General features: G+C 39.7%; 1 protein-coding gene across 1 annotated transcript; it reads left to right on the top strand.

The window, feature by feature from the left end:
- Window positions 1–798: 798 nt before the first annotated feature.
- Window positions 799–24588, top strand: LOC135463903 (protein FAM167A-like). Its single transcript, XM_064741366.1, has 3 exons — window positions 799–957; window positions 15946–16505; window positions 23445–24588. The coding sequence occupies exons 2-3, from the start codon at window positions 16152–16154 to the stop codon at window positions 23703–23705; spliced, it is 615 nt and encodes a 204-aa protein (XP_064597436.1). The 5' UTR covers window positions 799–957; window positions 15946–16151; the 3' UTR covers window positions 23706–24588.

Here is a 24588-nt window from a genome sequence, read left to right as displayed (position 1 = left end):
ATCAGCGAAGGATTACGGCTTAACGCCTCTTACGCCATACCGCGGTCATAATGTGGTTAAGGGCATAAGATGGTTGATAGGGCGATTTCCAATAATCGTATATAGAATAAATTGTCTCCTGTTTGTGTTTTGGAAAAACGTGTAAGAAACAAGAAGAACATAAAATTATCTCCCCTTGTAGTACCATGACCTTTTTTTTATTAAAAAAAAGAAATATATTAAAAAATGTCTTAGTTTTTTTAGTTTAGAATTTGGTGGGTCCGCGATTGATTTTTTTTTTTTAATATTCAATGACAATTTTTTTGCTCGCACGTGAATTTCCTTCGCGCGTGATAAATATTTCACGGTCACTGACACAGTACAATACATCTATAATAAGACAGACCTCAAAATAGGCCTAGTAGTTTAACACGTCAGTCAATTAGACCTCAAAATAGGCCTAGTAGTTTAACACGTCAGTCAATCAGCCAGTCTATTACTCAATGGATCCGCAGGGGCCCTAAGTGCTGTGTTCCTCAGATAGTACCACAGTCTATGTCCTCTGTCACACACAATTCCCCGTGTTCCAACACCGGAACCTTCAGGCTGTAAACAGTCAGGTGAAAAAAGCCCACAGTGTCTCGCCTTACCAGGAGGGCTGTCAATTTAGACTCGCGCTGTCACCTGTATTAGGTCACGTGACGCCTTACCTGATCTCTTAACTTCACGGGTAGCTACACAGGTGCACAAACCACGATTTAGCCTGAGCCTCACTTTTTTCGCTCAGTTGGAGCCTGTGCGTGTGTCTGTGTAGATAAATCTTGCTTGTGAAGTTAAAAGGAACGAGGATATTCACGTTTCACGTTAACACCTATGATCAACAGATGTTGATGCGTTCATCCTTAACTACAGTCATGAAAGCTTTGACAACAAGGATGTGAAGCTCGTCCATGTGTTTAAGCACTTGTCTGATTTCTGGTAAGTTTCTTTGTACGCTTTTCCTGATTTTAGTATCTGCATCTGCACCTAACAGACGTGTGCCTCTAACACGGAAGTTTTAACCTGGCACTATACCCTCATAAAAGTACTTCTTTAACGCTCCATCATGATGACAAGGTTCAAAAACGATACTTTCTTTATCATACAGTGATAATGACGTATTTACTTTTTCGTTTTTATCTTGATATAAACTTAGTTTCAATGGTCAGGATAATTTGCTTCTGAAACTGACGTACGTTGTCTTACCTACACTCAAGAAATTAATCTGTTAATTTTAACAGAAAGTGTGTTGTCTGATTGATGCTACATGTAGAATCTATTCTGCTATTTTAACAGATTATTGTGTTATATAAAACACATTTATTCTATTGTATCAACATAAAGATTCTATTAAAAGAACAGGGCATTGTGTTAAATATCTCACAGTGTTATTTTATAATAACATAACACATTCTAACATCGCTCAGACGTCAACTTTTCTGTCAAAATCAACAGAATAATTTTAAGAGTGTAATTCACACTCGAACTTTGATTTTAAATATCAACATGTATAGTACGGACAAATGCCTCTACTTTGAAGACATTCCTAATAATAATAAAAAAAACAAGCAAACAAAAAAACCCAGCTAGAACAGCAAGAAAATGTCGAGCTGAACGTTTTTAGATAGACAACAACACTTTTAGGTTCGCTCAATACTTCCTTCTAGATAGAGACGCTGAATCACACAGAAGGCGTGACGATAGGATAGGCCGCTTGAATACCAATTAGTTCATCCGCTACATAGATGTAAAGGTATGAACTAGATGGTCAATTTAACATCTGGATGTAAAATAACCGATGAGGGGACCCAATCAGTTTTCTGCTTAAAAATCTAACATGTTATGATATACATGTTATGTCACAATATATGATCCAATATTATATGGTAAATGTACGTAATAGATCAAATAGTATATTCTCATACATTATCTAGATTGCAAATTATGACCAAGATGCATATACAGAGATAGCCATTTAGTACTTGTTTAGGTATCTGCATGGTCTATATTATGTTTAGGCATCTACGTGGTTAGTATTATGTACATGTACTTAGATATATATGTGGTTAGTATTATGTGTTTAGATCTTTATACTACTCGGTATGAAGTGTTTAGTATCTGCATGGTCAGTATTATGTGTTTAATTATCTGCTTTTCCAGTTTTAAGTCTTTGGGTATCTACGTAATCAACATTATGCGTGTAGGTATTTAAGCGGCAAAATATTATCTGTGAAGACATGTACGTGGTCAGTATGCGTTCTATTAGTTATAAGTAGGTATTAATATTGTATTATTGGCACTTTAGATATAGACATAGTCAGTATTATAATTATTTGTCCAAATGATGAAGTGTATACATTGTAATTATTTGTGTAAGTGATGAAGTGTATACAATGTGATTATTTGTGTAAGTGATGAAGTGTATACAATGTGATTATTTGTGTAAGTGATGAAGTGTATACAACGTGATTATTTGTGTAAATGATGAAGTGTATACAATGTGATTATTTGTGTAAATGATGAAGTGTATATAATGTGATTATTTGTGCAAGTCATGAAGTGCACACAATGAGATTATTTGTGTAAGAGATGAAGTGTATACAATGTGATTATTTGTTTAAATGACGAAGTATTAGTTGATCGACGTCTCTACGTAGCAGAACACCATAAACCTTAAGTCTGCACTTAATGTTTAAAGCATGCATTATAAGATTTAGCTATATGTTAAGATAAAAACAGGTGTAAAATGAACAGCCAAGTGTAATGACGTTTTTTTTTGCACGACGAGATCGGAGGTAACTGAATGTTTTAGAAGCTTTAAACACATGAGATACCTATCAATTGGGTTGACGATGGAGGTGTAGATGTGTTTAGTGACGAGTTCGAGCCCAAATTACCGTTGTCATAAATGATACGTACACGCAGATCTAAAAATAGCAGAACCTTACACATAGGTTGGAGCGCACTGAGTCAGTTAAGAGCTGCATACCCAGGATAAATGAAATGAGTGGGCAAATCTTTAGGGCTATGGAGTGCAGTATAACGGGATTTATCGTATGTATAGATGATATAACTTTTGTCGACTCGTGGCTCGATTTGTCTGTTTGAACAAGGATATTCCATGAGCTAAAAATATAAATGAGCATTTTGAACCGGTATATGTAAGTATCAAGCATGTTTTGCAATCAAGAAATTCGCCTAAAGCTAAAACTAGCCTATTCTAAATGATGTCAGGAATAATTTGTTTGATCTAATCAAAACTTGGTTTTTTGGGCTATCAATTGTAATACACACCATTTGCCTTTAACAAAGAAAACATGTGCTTGATGAAGTATCACGTGAGGTGGTTTTGTATACCTTCAGGGAGCAACCTAGGCCGCCACCATCCTTTTTTATTTTTGGTGTGTACTATTTTTGTTTGTTTGTTTTTCTTTTAATCACCAAAAAACGTTCGTGCACAAGAGTAGGCGGCTGTATGCGTGTGTCACAGCCGAGGAGAAGCATGAAACAAGCACCAAGTACCCATATCAAATGTGGTTAGACCGCAGATAAATACATACGCACGGTATAAATGGCATAAGAGCATGTACTTAGTAGTTACATTTCCCTGTGCTCGTTCACAGTAATGTGTGATGTATGGCGAAAATATAATAACGTAAGGCTGTGTGAAACGTATGAAAGGATTTGAGGTCGCCAGTATACAGTACTGCTCGATCCTAGCGATTTGTCTGGCACGGATATGGGCCGGAACACCTGTGTCGGAAGAGTGAAATACGACTGCAGAATATTCACATCATACACCGATCATACAGCCAAGACCTGGATGCCATCCTCGCAGGATGGGCTTAAGATGGGCGTAGGATCCGCGTAGGGTTTTGCGACATACACTAACATTCACACATAATCTCATCTAACTTATAATAAATGCCGCATTGTTCGACACCATACCTCGTTTGTTCTTTCGGTATAAACAAAAATATTTTCAAACAGCTTAGTTCCTGGCGTGGTTGCTTATTCGCACATAATCATGATGACATGTAGATGGAGTTTTGTCTGCTTATGCAAATATTCGGTAAATGCAAAACCATAACCTTCATGTACAATACATGTTTTTTTTTTTAAGTGCAAATTTTTCGAGGAAGTAAAGTAAAGTGTGAAATATAATGTATAGTTATAACAGAACTTACTTATGACAATTTAGGCAATTCGAATCGATGGTTTATAATATTAGGACAGCTTTTGGCCAGAACTTACATCGTCTCTGGTTGTCCGGGAATGCGGTTACGATTTTACATTTCCACTGACATAAATAAACATCGTCGGAAAAAGGGGAAAGCTAATCTCGGAAGTCATGCTTTGTGCTAGCTTACCTTTCTGCTGGCTTGAATGAGTGAGAGTTAGCCGGATAATAGGCCTTTCACTACTACCTGTTTTTCGCCATCACGCCTGCCTTACTGAACATACATTGTGTCATATGTATAGCTAGCGTGCAGGCAAAGGTTAGAGTGGCGCAAAACGGTCCAAACGAGACTACATGTACTGGCCAATCAACATCTGCGTAAGATCCTATCAAGACGGTGCCAACATCCACGGATGGGCCACTCGTCATGGCAGTATGATGCGCGTAAGATCTGGTGAAGACTGTGCCAACATTCACGCATGGGCCACCCATCATACCCGTATGATCCGCGAAGGATCCTCCCCACATCCGATCAAGATGCGCGTAGGATGGGGGGATGATAGGCGTAGAGTATTTTGTAAGGATCGGGCTTTCTACTTGAGTACGATTATGCTCAAATATACCAGGTTGCTTGTAGGCGCTCACATTGCGGAAATATTGCATGCCATTTTAAAGTTTTTCTGAGACCTTCATTTTGGGGCTCTAGATCCTGATAAAATCCTCTAAAGTACATAGGGAAAAAACGTATGGTAAAATGGCAGAAATGATAATAGCTTACGAAAAGAGGTACAAGTTTGGACACCCCATATCATAAACGTACAAATTACTGCTCGGCTAAGCGTAATTGAGTTGTCCTAGCTTCATCCATATTTATGGTGGCCTCTTTAAAAGCACCGTTTGTCTCTCGCAAATGAGAAACAACACAAAAATGTTAATATTATGAGATAGACTTAGAGTATGAAAAAAATATCACAGGAATGAGGTTTAATTAAGGCATAAAATTGATTTTGGAACAAAAACGAATTATATGGTAACAAGTAAGGTCGGTGATGTTATATTTGTGAGGGTTGTGGCTCTTCAAACTTCCTCATGTTATCTGCCATGAGACAGTTTTGGGATGTTTTTCTACGTTTTAAAAGGGATGCTGTTGTTAGCTCTTTGTGTTGACAATTCATTAGCGGTGTGTTTTTGTATATCTAAATGTTCCTTACAGTATATACGGCCTTATTTTGGCTCATTAGTAAGAACGTTGTCCTCAGTGAATCAAAACGAATCTTAACAAATACGTTTTATAGGCGACGTCATACAGTCGCACGATGTACACGCAGGTCAGCAGGCCACTTCATTCGTTCCTATCGCATGATGTGCACGTAGCTCATCAGACAACGTCATCTGTTCCTATCGTACGATGTACACGTATGTCTGCGGGCAACGCCATCGTTCCTATGGGACGATGTACACGTACTTCAGCAGGCAGTGTCATCCGTTCCTGTCGCATGATGTAAACGTAGTTTTGAAGGCGATGTTATCTGTTGCTGTCGCAAGACGTACACGTAGTTTTACAGCAGACATCATACGTTCATATAACACGATCTGTAGTTTTAAAGTCTTATGCCCAGTGGCGTTCCAGTGCGACGGCGATGTGAATATGGCTGTATTAAGATTAACGTTGAGACTGGCGTATAAGAGAATGATTGGGGCTTAACACCAGGTTGGTGGTATTTTATTCGTATGGTGACAATGATGATACAGGGGGAAACCTCGTTAGCATGACAGACAGTCTTGAAAAGCGCTATGCAGGAATGTAGATAAGCGAACACATTACTGAATCTCTGAAAAGGCAAACACGAATTAGGAGTCCATATGGAACTTTGCAAAAGATCGACTGCAAAATGACGTTCCAGCGTTATAGTTGGGTCATGGGTAGGGCATGGGGTTGATACTGTGTAAATATATAGTAGCGACTGTACGGTACAACAAGATATTGTTTGCTGGCACGTAGGCCTGGTATGTAATGCTAAGTGTTGTGTGTATCTTTTATTTTATTCCAAAGGGCCTTCCTGCACGATATCTTACTAGACATTTCTTTGCCCCTAAATTTGCCACATGATATATGCATGTAGCAGTTGATCCGGTTGCGGCTGATACTTCTCAAGAGGGTATGTATATTGATTACCAATATTTACAAAGCTTCAGCACTCATGGTTTTTGACGTTTAGTTCCTACCTCGCAAATGAGAATGGGGTTGTACCACTGTTAGGGACAACGATATTATCTACACAGCTCACAAATAAGCAGTGTAATTCGATGTTCTCGTTAGTTTGCATTATTTATGTCTTTTTTGTCAGACCTATATGGGTTAATAATTACTCGACGTGTTGGGGCATTAGTGTAGGGTTAGCGGCATGCTATTGTCAGTTCCGCCATGGCAGAATGCGTGGAATGTTCCACTGTGACTTACTGAACTGTCTCAGCAAAGGATCGTGGCTGTATCGGTTTTCACCCAGTTTCCAGTTCAGCGGTGACGAATTATCATATCGTACACCGACTATTCGCAAGGTTGATTCTCAGCAGGTGACAATCCCTGCTTATTTTCCGCTTTTCTTATTTCTCAACGCATATCCGAGCATTCCCATTCAACGGCAAAAGTCTACAGGTAGCTAGCCTGCAAAATCGACGTTCCATACCGCCTCTCTCACATGAACTTTTGAGGACGGCATTAGCATCGCAAGCGACTCGGGTCCCCTTTAGGAAAATGGGAGGTATTGAGTTTTACTTGGGTACACAGTTCACCGAATTTCAGTTACTATCAGATGAGACAATAAATGTCTCCTGTGATGGGAAAAAACAATTGACACATCGATTTTATGGCTCAGTAAAACAGAATTATCTTTTGATACAGTTCAAACAAATGGGCTAATAAATAGACTGGTCAATTAATTCTTCAGTCATCCGTGAAGGTATTCAACTTTGTACGTGTCGTCATTATAGCTTAAGGGGCTTTGTACAGCACATATAGTGAACACCTAGTGTTGGTGGTTTTCTTCCGGACACACCGATTTGCTCAACCGGTAAACTTGACCGCCGTCATCTAACGGTGAAATATTACTGAGTATAGCGTTCAACACGTCCAAATAAATAACTAAAAAGAATGAATAAATAAATAAATAGATGAATAAATAAATAAATATTTAAATTATATAGTTAGGTATCCGCAAATTTCCGAATCATTTTTGCTATTTTGCTGGCCCCATACGTCCAAAATTAGACGCACTTTACGTTCAAAATTTACATTTGCTGCGCAGTCATCTATGACATGCTGTAATATCCGGTTATTATCAGCTGGGGGTCTCAAAATATCGTCCAGTGTTGTCCCTATCCGTATGCATCCTCACGTTATCTCCCACCTGGGCGTCTGCTGGCCGCTGTCTCGTGGGGGCAAAGTGCCCGGATGTGCGCGGTCATGAATGGAGCCTATATACAACCATGCAGTAGGTCCACGAGAGAGGGATTAAGTAGAGTCCATTCCCTCTAAACAGTTTACATTAGAGATTGATTGGCTTACTGAAGTTAAGTATGCTTGACAGCAGGGTATGGTTTTGTTCACCAGTCCTCGAGCCCTGTGCTAAGCTAAATTCTCAAAGATTTGTGATAAGGGGGATTTGCCGCATTATTCCAATTCGCTTTTGGATCTTGTTAAAGTAGCTGCGTTGTGAGTGCTGCATCAGTGAGCAGTGTTAAGCGTCATTACTTACCTTCTGAAGTATTAATCCTCATACGGACAGAGTAAGGTTTAAAAGAGTTTTGTTATTTCGATCGATGCCACGGAAAATGTAATACAAAAACGATTCTGGACTGCGAAAAGCTACGTTTGTGAGTAAGTTATTTGCTGTAAAAATTTAGCCCTGGCGACATTTAAGAAAACATTAATAGCTCTGATGCTGCTGTGTATATATATATAATGTGGACTGAATGTAAATGGCCTAGATGTTATGCTTCCGCATGACAAGGAAGTGGCATACATGTCATTATATAGATGCCTGTATCCTTAAGGACTTAACTCAAAACATTTGTTTGTGTACAAAAGATATACACAAACAGTCTTATGTAGTATATACATGCATCCGGGAGAATGGGGCGATAATGTTAACTGATTTGGAATCTTAAATCTTTTTTTTTTCGTAGATTGATAGGGTCCCGCAACAAAAACCGTTTTTGAATGTTTTCGTAGTTTTCTCCACAAGTATGCGCCTACATAGAACACGTAAACTCTTAGCTTGTCTTGGCTATACACGTTTCGTCATTCATCTTTTCTTTATACAGCTTGTGCAGTGGATTGCTTGCAGCTATGATACATATAGAATTCGTGCTGCTCGTTTTCATCGTCAAGACGTATTTTGGGCTTCTCAAACTGCTTGATTACTACTCATGTTAGCTTCCTGTTTTGTCGGGCTAGTCAGGTGGGGTGGGGGTCCTGCAAGTCAGGTGGACTGGGGTCGGGTGAGTATGTTTTGGTGGGGGTCGGGCAGTTAAAACATTAAAATACATGGCCTTACCGGGTTTTTTTTCCCCGCCGTTTACTCGTTTATGTACAGCGGCATGAGCTGTTTTTTTTCTGTTGACGAATTCCTTTGCACAGACATAGGACATCAAGCAAGGCAATTAGTATCTTAGAGCGGTTACGACGCGATTGACTTAGCCCTGTGTATGAAATGTGGAGACATACGACTGAAGAAGTATCCTAAGGATGGTAGACTTCAACTTGCACAGAGAATTAAGAGATTTTAGAGGTTAAAGCCGTTCAAGCAGAGGTTGAACAGATTGACGAAAGCTGTCTTGCGCCAGCCTGCATTCCATTCGCAGGGAAAGAACGCGTTCCTCCCTGATACTCAGGGAATGGAAACCGACAACTGAAGTTTGGTTTTCCATTAGGCCTGGATTATGCTAGGACCAAACTCAATTTTGAATTTTAGGAATCATGCAGGTGTTGGAGAGTGCCTAGATCAGGTAGACATGTATTTGAATGGGAATCTAGCCTCCAGTACCATCACAGGATCTTTTGAAAGTAAGCCAGTATATATGTCCTATGAAATTGTCCCCGTTGAACACCGCCCGAAAAGGAGATAGCAATGAACGCAGGATCATGCTGGATTTTGGTTTTCCCAATGTCAATGACACAGTTGACAAAGACATTTATCTGGAGAAGGGGATTGACCTCAAGTATCCCAAGGTAGATGACTTGGTTAAACTAGTTAGGGTAACGGGAAAAATATAAGAAGGATTTGAAGAAGGCTTACTGCCAAATCCTTATTGGTCAAGGGGATATTCACTTTGTTGCCTTCAATTTCGATAGGGTACTTTACTTGGGTTTGACTCTCCGCGGCTCACATTTGCCAAAGAGTGACCTCGGCATTAGCATACATGTTTTCTGAGCGGGGTTTTGATATAGTTAACTATTTGGATGAATTAGCTGGTGCTGGAACACCACAATCAGTAGTGTAGGCCTTCCAGACCATAGGGGCGATTTTGGACGTTTGCTCGGAAAACGGTTGTCCACCATCTACAAATATGTGCTTTGTGGTTGTATGGTTTGATTCCATAGCTATGACTCTAGGTCACACCAAAACGGCTTGCTGAGATCGTAAAGTTGGTGGATAATTGGATGAAGTTAACGGAAGCCACCTTGTCAAAGCCACAGTCTCTATCACCTAAGCTGAACTTTGTGTCAGCCTATGCCAGATTAAACAGACTGTTCGTTTCAAAACTAATTGCCTGGTTACGCACTATTCATGAAACTAGAGGCAAGGCTAGAATTCCTGTGGCTGTGAAAAAAGACCCGAAATAGTGGCAGGCATTGCTGGTTACCTACAACGGTGTCTTTATCATGTTTACCGAGGAATGGTTTAAGGTTAGTGAAGTATTTGCCTCATATGCTTGCATGTATGTGGGTGCGGGTGTTTGTGGAAAGAAGTTTTGTCACTGTGTATTTCCATCCCACATTAAGATTCAAGGCTTAAACATCAATGCCTTGGAGATGTTCACGATACTCATCTGTCTAAAACAGTCGCCAGCAACATTTAAAGGTAGAAGAATACTGGTAGCATGTGATAATGCTGTGTCGGTAAAAGTTTGGAATTCCGGGAGGGCTAGGTCCGCATTCGTGCAAGACTGTCTGGGCGAAATGTGTTTTTTTTGTAGCCAAATTTGAGCTTGATGTTAGAGCACGGAATATCCCAAGTATTGCCAACAGATTACATGACCTCTTGTCACGCCGGAAACATGGGGACAACAATAGACAGAGGGTTTTTTTAGTTATCTTCACCAGAACATTTAATTGATCGCACAGTAGATAGTAAGCTATTCACTTTTGATCACATATGGTCAATTTCCAGAGCTTCTGTTTCGTCCTTTTTAGAGGTGGAATTGGAGAGTCAGAGAGAGCAAGCCAAACAGTCTTTATTGCGCAGTGCGTTCGCTGCAGGCTCTTACAACAACTTGAAAGTTTAGTAGGGATCTTACTTTTTGTTACAACAACTTGAAAGTTTAGTAGAGATCTTACTTTTTGTTTTGCGAGTATTTCAAGCTCAAATCTTTGCGATCTGCAGCTGAAAATTTATGGATGTATGCACAATTTTTAATCAGAAATTTTCATTCAGAAGATTCCATTGAGAATTATCATTGATATTAGGCTACCTTTTATATATCGCAAATTTCAAAGTTCTTAAAAGGGATGGTTGCTAGAACAAGCCGGCATCTGGATCTTTGTTCCTCTCACAGTTTTCGGAAGGGTGGTGCTTTTTGGGCTTGGACTTTTGCAAGTCAGGTGCCGGGTGAGCTGATCTAGATGGTTGCCTAATCGCTTGTCTTTAGGTGTGTTTATTGTTTGATGCATGTATGTGTTTTGTGTTCTGTCTATTTTCGGTCATTTGTGACTGTATTGTGTGTTTCATGGTCAGTGCAGACAGTCGTATCTTTCTGTGCATTGGATGCGGTCTGTGTTCATTGAATCTTTTCTGGTCTTCGGACTTGGCGTTGTGTTTAGTAATTGACAGTGTAAGAAACACCTGTATAGCATTATCGTGGCATGATATAATATCTCTGACCTCTGTTGGCCGGAAGATATACCCCATCTGTGCTTTATTCCCTATTTGTTTGGTATTGATTACAAATCAATTGTCAAATTTAAAGCAAATCTGTACTGGGTGGGAATAAATACACGTCTATACCACATTTGCCATTTGTTCGCTATTTGTGTAGTATTGATTACTTAACTAGATAATCCCGGGTGTCCAAAACCTTATCTGATTACTATGTAATGTCGTTATCGTATTGCTGACGGCGCTGTGAATTCTACGACAATGCACTGTGATTCGAATGACGCAAGCTGGACACCTTACTGTATTCTGCAACCATCATCCAGCCACTTGCAAGAATATATAAAAATTACGAATTGACAATAAAGTCGGAACACAACATACCCCATGGGGCAACCAGAAAGCCTAAGCCAATAACATCCAACTCATTTTATACCAAATAGTATACGCATAGGTCTAATAGTTAACGTGTCATAACGAGTATTAAGGTAGAGTCAACGAGCACGTTTCAAAGAACTCCTGACAGACATAGTAGATTTTCGTGAGACAAAAGCCAAATGCATTTTCATAGTCAAACTACAAAATTATTGAATTGCGTACAAACAAGAACTTGTCAGGTCATAATGACCCAGGTGGTTACTAGGATTGGTGTCGAAAATTGGTTAGGTGATATGACACTATTGGTTACGTCTTTATCCCTAAAGAAGAGGTGAACGCAGGCGCACTGTAACTAAATATGCTTGTTTCAGGTTTAAATTACTCTCCCCATTCGTTCAGGTAAACAAATGTGTTTGTGTAGCATGGTACATTTTATACGTAAACTTGATAGGTGCACACCATTATTTCCAGATACCGCCATGCGAATAACCTTCGTCTGTTCGTCTCTATTTTTCAAGAGCGTGTCGAAAAGTTATTTTATGAGTTATTGATAATACTTGGACGGAGTTTTCTGAATTTGACTTAAACTTTTGTAGTTCACTAAGTCACTCACTTTGCCTCATTCTAAAAGTTCCCTTTCTCTTACAAATCTGTCTTGAGGTTTGCAGATAAGGCAGAAGAATGCTCTATGTGTACTAAATGTAGATTTCACATCCAAGGTAAACATTATTAACATATAAAAAAGTACATTTATTTGCCTCTAAAATGTAGTTTTTTTGTGTTAAATTTTGGGATAAATTCTGCTCGCGGGTTATTATATCTTCGTTCTTACAATTATACAAACTAGTTTATTTCCTGTAAGCACCTAGGGTTGAAAACGAAATTGAACTTACTTTATCCAACAACCTTATTCAGGATGACCATTTATCTGCCTAACCTAAAACTCCAACAAATCCGACCACAGGCATGGTGATCGGCTATGTTTGTATAGGTATATGAAAAGAATGTTTCCTCATCAGAGCAGGTGTTTTTTTCTTACAATTTCTGTTTATCTGAGCAATAAATTTTAGTCGTCAAAAACTCTCTATCTGAGCAGTACATTTTAGACTTCAAAGTCTCTTAATCTGAGCAATACATTTAGTCTTCAAAGTCACTCTATCTGAGCAGTACATTTAGTCCTCAAAAACTCTCTATCTGAGCAATACATTTAGTCTTCAAAGTCTCTCTATCTGAGCAATATATTTTAGTCGTCAAAGTCTCTCTGTCTGAGCAATACATTTAGTCTTCAAGGTCTCTCTATCTGAGCAATACATTTTAGTCGTCAAAGTCTCTCTATCTGAGCAATACATTTAGTCTTCAAAGTCTCTCTACCCAAGCAATACATTATAGTCTTCAAAGGCTCTCTATCTTAGCAATGCATTTTAGTATTCAAAGACTCTTATTTTGAGCAATACATTTTAGTTTTTAAAATCTCTCTGTCGGGGCAGTGCATGTTAAAAAATCTTTTGAATTAAGTTTTTAAATTACATCTAAAGTTATAGTTTGCTGGTGGATTTTGCATGCTTAAATGAAGGTATAGCTGGAGGTGTCATCCATCGCGCACTAGCGAACATTCCCATGTCCCATAAAATACCAACGGATTTTAAAACTGAAAGAGCAAATAAAGAGCAGTTACTGTTTTGTTAACGTTACTGACACGCAGGCAGTGACAAATCACCAGCACAATATTGTACAAGCATTTTTGTCTCTTTACCTTTCACATATGTCAACAAAGCTCTCGTCATCGGGCTGGTGTCTGTGTACGCAAGCTAACCCGGCCACCCCCATGTACACATCCTTTTAAGTTTGGCCTAAGATTAACTAGCTCAGCGATCACGTTTTAGGTTGCATTGATCCGTCCTGGCAGTCGTGATATGAGGCAAAATGATTAATTATAGTTAAATTTGTAATATAGAAAATCTTCAAAGGCGAAGCCACCCCATCACCACCACCAGACCCCTTGCCCCAAAGTCTGCTATTTAGGCCCCAAAATAACCGACGTATTTTTTGTAAACCAAACTACATAAAGGAATATTTGTTTGGTCTATGTGGATTTCTCTCTCTGCTTTTCATCCGTATTTCATTCACGACACGTTGTGCCTTTTGTGAGACTGTCAAATATAACCGCATTGTACTAAAAACGGTATGTTACCCACTACTGCGTATTAGGTCATCTTCGTGTGATATAACGCATTGATGGCAACATATTCCATTGTCATTGGTACATCAAACATATTCCCGTTATAAACAAGACTTGCAATCTAAAACGACCGACTGTTGTCACGTATAAATCCTTGACAGTTTACCCAATTTATTTAATGGGATATTCGCTCCGATTTTTTTTTCACCATCATTTACTGGTTTATTTATTGATTTGATTGGTTTTTATTACGCTGCGCTTATAAATATATCACTTATTCCACGGCAGCCAGCATTATCGTGGGAAGAAACCAAGCAGAGCCCAGGGGAAACCTACGACTATCCGCATGTTGCTGGCAGGCTTTCCCACCTTTAACCGGAGAGGCGCAAACATGAGCTGGAGTAGAACTTTAAGAGGCTGTGTTGGTGAAATATTCCTTGTGCTATGTTAGTACACTAATGACTCAGCCACGAAGGCCCTATCACTGTTAATGAGACATACCGCAGAAGTCGAAAAAAATGTGCTGCTGTTTTAGGCCTCATCTACATAAAGTTGTGACTTCCAGATGTCTGTTGACAATCTGAGTGAGCGACCGAATGTTTAATTTTATCAGGTGTTTCCTTTCATACATCAACTAATTCAAATTGCTGTATTTAGAAAGTCTGATTTTTTTAAAAGTCAGTTACCACCACTTGTTGTTTAGACGACGGGAGATCTTCGGTGAACTTGAAATGTCAGACACAGCACTGTGTTATAATTATGCGGTCTACCGTGTAACTTCAGTTCTGCCATTGGCAATTACGAGTACTTTATAAAACATTATCAATAGAAAGGCAGATCGTGTTTGATTTACTTAACTTCTGATTTGGTTTCAGTCTATCGTATTGTTCACATGTGCGATCCACGAGCGAACGTTTCATTGCGGGAATCGTTGCGCTGCCTCATTTGCATGTTATTTCGTCGGGCGGAAAGTTTAGACCGGTCAAGGATTTACCCTTATAATTCTCTTAATTGATATTTTGTGGAAAATATAGGCCCATGAGGTTTAGTTAGGAGTCAAATGCCACTCGCTTGTGTTTATGGCTGAACCAACTCTGAATTTCTTTCGGCGGCATGTCCCTACAAACGCAGCCATAAAGATACAGTTTTCCGACCAGAAAATTTCAAGTGTATTCAAGTACACGACAAAACACTGAAATACCGTTTCACTTTGTTACCAGAAAAGGGACAAATACTTGACGCTCGTTAGTAATGTGACAAGTATTTACCTCATATCCGCTTTCAAACTCAGGTATTTCTTAGATTTCAGCAACGAAGCTAAATTCTTCAGTTTATTATTTGAGCACAAGGGATCACTGTAGTGCATATTTGTTGCTAAGATCTTTTTTATTCAGTATGTCAAAGTGAATCATCCCGGATATTCATTTTGAAAGAGTTCAGAAATATATCAACACCCAACACTCTCAGTGGAGCGTAAGTGGAAGGTTGTACATGTAATTCTTTTTTTTTCTTCATGTGGGTGGGGTGGGTGGGGGGTTTGGGGGGAAAGAAATATACATTTTGTTTTCATCGTTATATAACACCATACTCAATAATGTTTTATTTCTGCCATGGTGACTTTTATGAGTGGAGGAAGCCAGAGTGCCCGGGGTAAACCTCTGACAATAGGGAAGTTTTTGACGAACTTTCCAACAGATGTGTACCCTAGGCAAGTGGACCTCAACAAACGTTAAAACGCCAACACTAGTGTCGTCGATCGCTTATTGTCATTATTGTACCACAAATCAACAATGAGATCAGAGGATTGTGCAAATGTAGAAGAGTGACCGTAATGGGTGGCAACAACAATGTAACCTTTTTGTACATCATCTGAATACATAGTGATTGTCGCCCGGATTGATTTATTTTATTCACTACTGTCCTTCTGTGTGGTAATGTGCCAACTTTGACACATGTTTACCTAGAGGAGACCCTGTGTGTCTGTCCTCACTGGCGACATCCTCCGTCCTTTTAGCGCACCTGTTGTCAGGTCTGACGTCACCGCATGTATTGGTATACTCTGTGGTCTATATATGTAATGTTTTATTTAATTCCAGGTTGCCGTGGACACGTTATGACGCAAACAGACTTACTCCTGTTACGTATTCCCCATCAATGTGAATACCACACATATTCAGTGACGTCACTGGGGAACCCTTAAGCGCCCATTGTCAAGACGACCACTCGCTTAGGCAATCTTTTGGGGATCATTTTTGGATATTGTTTCCAGTTCTTGCTCAGCGTCTTGGTTGGGATAAGAATCATGAGAGACGCTAATTCCAATCGACTGGAGCTACCGTCTATAACAGTGGACGACTTCTCAACAGAAAAGAAAGACGAAGAACATGAGGTTTTGACATTCGTTCCTGGAAGAACATGTCTTTGCCCAACTTCCGGTGACAGTCACTTTGACCAACTTATTGAAACCACGACGAGGCTCAACTTGAAAACGAGGCGACCGAGTTATACGGCTTGGCGAGAGCAGTATTTGGGGAAACCCCTTTTATCATCAGGGCGTCCTTTTACCATTCATGAAACTGAGACAGACAATGACGATTTTACCGAAGATAGGAAAACGAAGATTGAAGAATCTCTGGAATGGTTAAGACACGAACTGGTAAGCTCGCATCATTTTGAAATCCCCCATCAGCGTTTCTAATATTATTTATTTTCTATTGTAGGCATGATTTATTTATTTATTTATTTATTTGATTGGTATTTTACGCCGTACTCAACAGTAGGCCAGCATTATGGTGAGAGGAGACCGGGCAGAGCCCGGGGGAAACCCACGACCATCCCCAAGTTGCTGCAAGACCTTTGCAGGAACGGCAGGAGAGGAAGCCAGCTTGAGCTGGACTTGAACTCAAAGCAACCGAAAATCGAAACAACCTTATTCAACACTGATCTTAGAGTAGGGTATGATATGAGTGAACGAGAAAACTGACACACAAACTCCGGTTTAAAACAGATGCACGTGTACACCATAGAGCCTGCACATTTTTATTGATTTAATTTTTACTGAGGCCGTGCAAAAAATATTTCACTTATGCGACGACGGACAGCGTTAAGGTGTGAGGAGCAGAGGCCGTAAAACTTGATGACATGTTGTTATATATAATCGTCTATTCGTAGGAGGGAAACCTGTTTACCATGTGCTAATTATCCGCGATAGTTTAATTATTTCCATGAATTGATTAATGAATAAGAATCGCTGTTGGAGGAGAAATACCAAATCAGAATGAAATCAGGAATGTCGTAGTGATAACCCGCGGCACAGTGTTGCAACGGTGCAACAACATTCATGCCTGGTATTAACTTTAGTCTGATCTAAATAAGTTATAATGATTTTCAGCTCGGATTAGAACATTATAGGCAATTTTTAATAGATTTAGTTATTTGATTGGTGTTTTTACGCCGTACTCAAGAATATATCACTTATACGACGGCGGTCAGCATTATGGTGGGTGGAAACCGGGCACAGCCCTGGGGAAACCCACGGCCATCCGCAGGTTGGTGGCAGACTTTCCCACGTACGGCCGGACAGGAAGCCAGAATGAGCTGGACTTGAACTCACGGCGACCGCATTGGTGAGAGACTGCTGGGTCATTACGCTGCGCTAGCGCCCTAACCAACTGAGCCACGGAGGCCCCATTTTTTAATAGAATATGGATCAAGTCGCCCCTGCTGATAACTCTGTTTACCTACCGCGCTGCAGACAAATCATTTAGTTCAACTGGCACAGCCCCCACTCCCTTCCTCGTTTCCATGATCGATTTCTTCTTCTTTATTGTGAAAGGATTTGGCGACTGAAACTATATAGTACTGTATGTATAAAGACAAATGGCTAACCCGTTGGTCATATTAAAAAATGTGGCAAGCTGAATCAAACCACAGCTGCGACGACAGTGTGATAGGTGGCATACGGTGAAGATGGTGTGATAGTTGGTAAATGGTGACGACAGTGTGATAGCTGGTAAATGGTGACGATGGTGTAATAGTTGGTAAATTGTAACGACAGTGTGATAGTTGGTAAATGGTAACGACAGTGTGATAGTTGGTAAATGGCGACGATGGTGTGATAGTTGGTAAATGGTGACGACAGTGTGATAGTTGGTAAATGGTGACGTCAGTGTGATAGTTGGTAAATGGTGACGACAGTGTGATAGTTGACAACTGGTGACGACAGTGTGATAGTTGACAAATGGTGACGACAGTGCGATAGTTGGCAACTGGTGATGACAGTGTGATGGGTGGCAAATGGTGACGACAGTGTTATAGTTGGCAAATGGTAACGACAGTGTGATAGTTGGCAAATGTTGACGACAGTGCGATAGTTGGCAAATGGTGACATCTAAACTTTGAAACACAGCCTACTGTTAACGTAAAAGAATACGCTAAAAAGAAGTATATATCAGATAAAATACCTTTAAACACTGTCCTAGAAAATGATCTGATTTGACTCCAAAACAAAATGAAATGGATTTTAACCTTAAGAATCTATCGTGGTCTGTTGTGGCTTTAAAGGTATCAGTGACATTACATCCATTCCTTTTTTGCTTGAAATAGGTCGTTTTAGTATCCATTTTGCTAGGTTGACAAAATTCTTAAAAATTTGAACAATATATAATTGAACAATATATAATATTTTATTATAATAGCATTGTGTATTATATAGCATTGTGTATTGTTATTTGATCTTAAATATGTCTCACGTTAGTGTTCTCTTTGCCGTGAATACGGGTCAGTTAGAGTTTTATGCAAACTGTTTGCGTAAATACGTTAACGTCTGACACACTGGGCTAAGCAGAATTAAGTAACAGACGTACAGTTATGTTAATAGCAATGTATCGCAGGCTTAGGCTGAAAATATGTGGTTAACAGTGCTATATTTGAAAGACGTCAAGTAATTGCATCGACATTCTACCTAGAAGGAAATTTGCCATTTTCCTTTCTGCTTTATGTGTGAATAAATATAGAGCATGTACAGGCCAATGTACATTTGGCGAAAATTTTCAAGAGACTGTCCAGACTGGGGTGTTCTACACGATGCCTGACCCCCAACCCCCCCCCCCCCCTGGTCAGGGCGTTTTCTAACAGCCACATGGCCTGACAGAGAGGTTCACGCGAGGGCTGTTTTATTATCCGCACGAGCCTTTTCACTACCCAGAAGAAAAGACATTCCGCCAATTGTCCTTCTACATCATTTAAGGACTCATTTATTAGTAGGTCCTCAAGAGTCCATGGAGCTAATCTGATGAGCGTGACGCTCTCGCGTTTAATCTTTTTACGAATACCCCCTCGTCCAGTGTGAAGAGTTTTATGGCAGGCGCTTCAGAAAAATGCGCATCAGTCACACTGTATCGTTTTCAATGTTGGTATCAGAGCGGAAATCCGTCGCTTATAAACTGTCATGGTAAGGGGTTCGGAGACGTTTTAAAGAGCAGAAATTCAATACGTGGGTATTTTTTTTCCTTTTTTGAGTATATATACTTTCACGTGACCTATTATCCTTGTAACCAGTCCCGATCCACTTGAAAGTGTCCCATTTTCTTTGAGTTTAATGATCACAGCGCATAATAAAAACGCAAGAGCGGTGTCTTCTATGCTAACGCGCGTCAATCTCCATATAGAGTTATCTCCCCTTGTTCCAAAACAGTACACATTTTCCCATTGACTCGAACAACTGTTGTACCCTCTATAGAGAGTTCGTATTGTTTTTTTATTTGATAAAAAAAAAAACAGCTTTTGCTTCAACTGTGTATCAGATTGATTCGATGATCTCTGAGAACCTTTGGGGTAAAAATATTTTCTGAAACTTTTTTTTTCTGTTTTGATTGAATCTTTTGGAACTGTGGACAGGTTCAGGGCTCGCCAACAATGGCAGTTAAATGATGTCAGAGGTACTACTCGGCTTTCCTTTGAATAAAGCCTACAAACACAGCGCCGTGTTTTGGGCATGTCACATTTTGCTCCTTCGCCCATTTTTTCACTTGATTACACAGGTAAATTGCCATTCTTAAGTGTATGTTGAGCCCAATGGACATGTAATCATACAGAATAGGCAATAGAAATACTTTACGAGTTCCATTTGTCGTATGCCCACCAGAATTAAATGGCGTCTATATAAAACGACTGGGACGGTCTTTTCTTTTTCTTTTTTTTTTTTGACAACCTCATTGCAGGCCTGTTGGTGTAAGTGGTTTGCACTAGACATGTGAACAGCATTTTAAATCAAGTCGATTGAGCTTGTCAGCTAAATAAAGGTACTTAAACATTTGCAACCGGTATTTGAAATGTTGATATTCCTTTATGCCAAAAAATTGTAACCCTAAACACATAACAAAGGCTTACGTGTGTATATGACATAGTGTACTTTTTAAACAGCACGTAATTGGATTGTACAAGTGCATAGTTAACATGTAGTCTTACTGCTTACAGCGCATGCGCCGTTCTCCACGCTCGCTTAACACCACTGCTACCATTTGACAAGGTAGACATATGGAACGTGCACGTGGCGCTTGGCGCGTGGCGCGTGGCGCGAGGGCTTGTTTAGGCTTACTCTCATTAGCAATTCTCACCCGCAGACCTACAATCAATGTTCCTCAATAGATATGTTTCACGTGACCGTTTGGATGATGTCTTGCATACATTAGATAAATACAATTGCTCAGTAGACGATTTTGAGTAATTCTAGACCTCTGGCGTCTAATAACTTGTAGTTAACATCTTTTTGTTCCGTAATCCTCTTAGAACCATGGTGTTATAGGCGATTGTGTAAATTACTACCATTTAAGCATAGACTTACATAGAAATTTGGAAGACAACCTTATGCAAGAGGTTGAATTTTACAGGTTACGTGTGACCATTTGCCAATTATCACACTGTTGACACGACTCAGGCTTGATTATCCAGCCTGTATTCTTTTATTTTGACACGTCCAAAGGGAAATATTGCAGCATAAATAAATAAATAAATAAATTAATAAAACAGCATAGGAAAGAAGATATCGCACTGATTCTGGCACGAAGCAAAGTGATTACAGACCTATATACTTAACGGAATGCATATTTCCAAAACCAGAATTTATTTTACAAACGTCTAAAGCTTTTTATACCCTGGTTCGTTGTAAGGTGTTTTTTAAAAGCTAATATCATCACATCCTTCCTGACTACAAAGTGGCAAGTGTAAATAGACTTGTAATTTTTTTTTATCCGCAATACAGCCGTTATTATGCATGTACATACATGTACTAATACACTTTTCAGACAGGGCGCATGTGTCTCGTACCTCCTGATCTTTGTGCGGTTGGCTCCAACAACCGCAGTGCACGACGGAACGACCTATATCGCATGGAGATTGTGCATGCATGTGTTTATGTGTACAGATGTTGTGCATACATGTGTGTATGTACAGATGTTGTGTGTACATGTGTACATGGACAGCAGTCATGTATAAATGTGTATATGTACAGCTATTGTGTATACATGTGCATATGTACGGATGTTGTGTATAAATGTGTAAATGGACAGCAGTTATGTATACATGTGTATATGTACAGCTATTGTGTATACATGTGCATATGTACAGATGTTGTGTATACATGTGTACATGGACAGCTGTCATGTATAAATGTGTATATGTACAGCTATTGTGTATACATGTGCATATGTACAGATGTTATGTATAAATGTGTACATGGACAGCAGTTATGTATACATGTGTATATGTACAGCTGTCGTGTATGCATGTGTATATCTTTACAGTTTTTGTGTATACATGTATACAGGCTTCCTCCCACCACACTGCCGGCCACCGTCCCATAAGTGAAATGTTCTTGAGTACGGAGTAAAACACCAATCAATAAATAAATAAATAAGTAAAAAGTAAAAAAAAAATAAAAAAATTGCATCTGTATATACAGCTATTGTGCATTGGTGTTAAAAACTACATAAAATAAATAAATACATTAAACAAATGAACAGCATCTCTAATAGATAATCTTTTATAAAGTTAAACATTTATTGCTTTTACCTTTATTTTGGTGATTCATTGGCCATATACGTGAACTACATATTGATATGTAGCCCATCGTGTGTACTGGTAGCCGAAAGACATAAACTACATACTCATATGCAACCTCTCATGTGCACTGGTAACTGAAAGACCCGAACTACACATTGATATGTAGCCCCTCGTGTGTACTTGTAACCCAAAGACATAAACTACATATTGATATGTAGCCCCTCGTGTGCACTGGTAACTGAAAGACATGAACTACATGCACTACAAATTTATATGTAGCCTGTCGTGTGCACTGGAAACTGAAAGACGCGAACTACATATTTAAATGTAGCCTCTCCTGTGTACTAGTAACTGAAAGAAGTGAAATACATTTTTCTATGTAACTCCTCGTGTGTACTGGTAACTGATAGGCGTGAACTGTATACTTCTATGTAGCCCCTCGTGGCTGTCCGCCCTCGTACAAGTGAAATATTTTTGAGTACGGCGTAAAAAATCAAAGAAAATAATGAAAAATAGATATCCAGAAGCAAAAAAATTAATTAGAGAAAGTATCATTCAGATTCTGAAGGTAACAGCATTGACTAGTTAAGTATGTGATGTGCCAAAAAAATTGTGTATGATTATATTTATTTATATATTTGATTGGTGTTTTACGCCGTACTCAAGAATATTTCACTTATACGACGGCGGACAGCATTATAGTGGGTGGAAACGGGGAACAGCCCGGGGGAAACCCACGACCATCCGCAGGCTTTTGCCAGGCCTTCCCACGTACGGCCGGAGAGGAAGCCAGAATGAGCTGGACTTGAACTCACAGCGACCGCATTGGTGAGAGACTCCTGGGTCATTACGCTGCGCTAGCGCGCTAACCAACTGAGCAACAGAGGCCCCTGTATGTTTATAAATGATAGATATAATAGCATTTACAGTAATGACATTGAATGTACCACTTGTTCTAATATTGTCTGCCTTATAATTATATGTATAAAGTGCATTTTGTCTTGTCCACTACGCAGTGCCGTTGCTGTCGATACAGGCATAATATGTGGAGTACGTTTAGGACAAAGGGATACAGAATGGAGGCTGATTAGCTCATTTGAGATATGGTTTTCTGGGTTAAATCTTGTTGTCTTGGTCACTCTTGGATAAATGTGCCGAACCTAAACTTCGGCTCAGGCAAGGCATGTTCTTCACTTGTCTCACACCACCCAAATAAAATCGATTCTGTAACCCTTTAAAATATAATACTGTTATGAACTTTTTTTTCTCCCAAACTATTTGTGCATCAAATCACACCTAATTCATATTATATTGCCTTCTGCAGCCCATTTCTTGCGGATTGCTCGCACAGCACACGGCTCAGTGTTTGTTTATTTCCATGAACCCAATCTGCAAGATGTTAACCTAACGCCTCATACCGCATGAAGCACGCCGAACTGAGTCAAAGAAGTATAATAAACAGTATATGACTTGCATCAAATTATCCTATCATTTATTTATATGTATCTACTATGTTTTGTATCTTATTTTACAGATGGATATGAGGTCTCAGGACAAACTACTCGCTTGTCGATTGTTATCCCTCCGCAAAGACATTCACCAGTTTAAACTGCAGAAAGGCCAACAAGAGCACGAGGAACTACTTGACGACGTCCAGGCGGATTACGAAGAATTCAACCAGCTCTCCGAGCTGTGCGACATGCCTATGGACGAGCTCGTGTACAACAACAACCCACTGAAACATTTGGGAGTTACCCGACTAAACCTCAATGCCAGGAGATTCTCCACGTGTTAATGGCGCGGGAGGCCTTTTATTGTGATGACAATGTGGTGGCTTTGACGATAACACCCAGATAACTATTACCCAGGAGTGATGATTTTTTTCATCGTATATACTACCTTTTTTTAACCTCGCCGGGTGGCAAATACGCCCCAAAGAGCAAAACCTGCAAACACGAAAGTGGACAAGCTCCAGCTGAGGGAAATTGAAACTCCACGCATGCCCAAAATCTCACTGGTTCGGAATACTTTTTATTACCTCTAAGTAACATGAAAGTTTTGCTTATACTGATGAAGTTTACTCGATGTTTGTTACCTAGAAAAAGGGAGGCAACTCTTGTGTACTATCGTGTTATATCTGTGATCCATGACAAACGGGGCCGAAGCTTTGGCGATACAGTTTCATTTTTTTTCTTTCACTGACATCGCGAAACGTTTTCACAAACGAAATCGTCTGATTACACATGTGATGGCAACAAAAATATTTAAAAATGAGGCAGCACTAACAGTATGAAAACGTGAGATTTAAATGCCTTTCTACACATGCTCCCGTTTGCGTAGAAGTGTATATTGTGTCTTTAGATCGAGCTATTCCAGTAGGTTGAGCGCCTGTGACGATCACGTGACTGTCCATTATGCCATGCGCTTTAGGAAATCACAGAAAAGGCGTATCTACTCTTGCGCTCCATCTGCTTGTGGGGGCCTAAGGAACAATAGCCTAAGCGATCGACAACGATTCTTTAGGCATATCCGCACACTAACGTTCGTGAAAAACCAGTTGTCTTTCACCAAAGTAGCTCGCATGTCTGCATGTATATCACACGTGAGAAAGTTCGGCAGTAACTTGCCAAAGGTCGGTGGTTTACCCCGGGCATTCCAGTTTCCTCCAGCAATAAAAG

This window comes from Liolophura sinensis, chromosome 3 (assembly GCF_032854445.1).
Source record: "Liolophura sinensis isolate JHLJ2023 chromosome 3, CUHK_Ljap_v2, whole genome shotgun sequence".
Lineage (NCBI taxonomy): Eukaryota > Metazoa > Mollusca > Polyplacophora > Chitonida > Chitonidae > Liolophura > Liolophura sinensis.
Note: the sequence above shows the minus strand (reverse complement) of the source record. Positions and strands in the feature narration are given on the sequence as shown.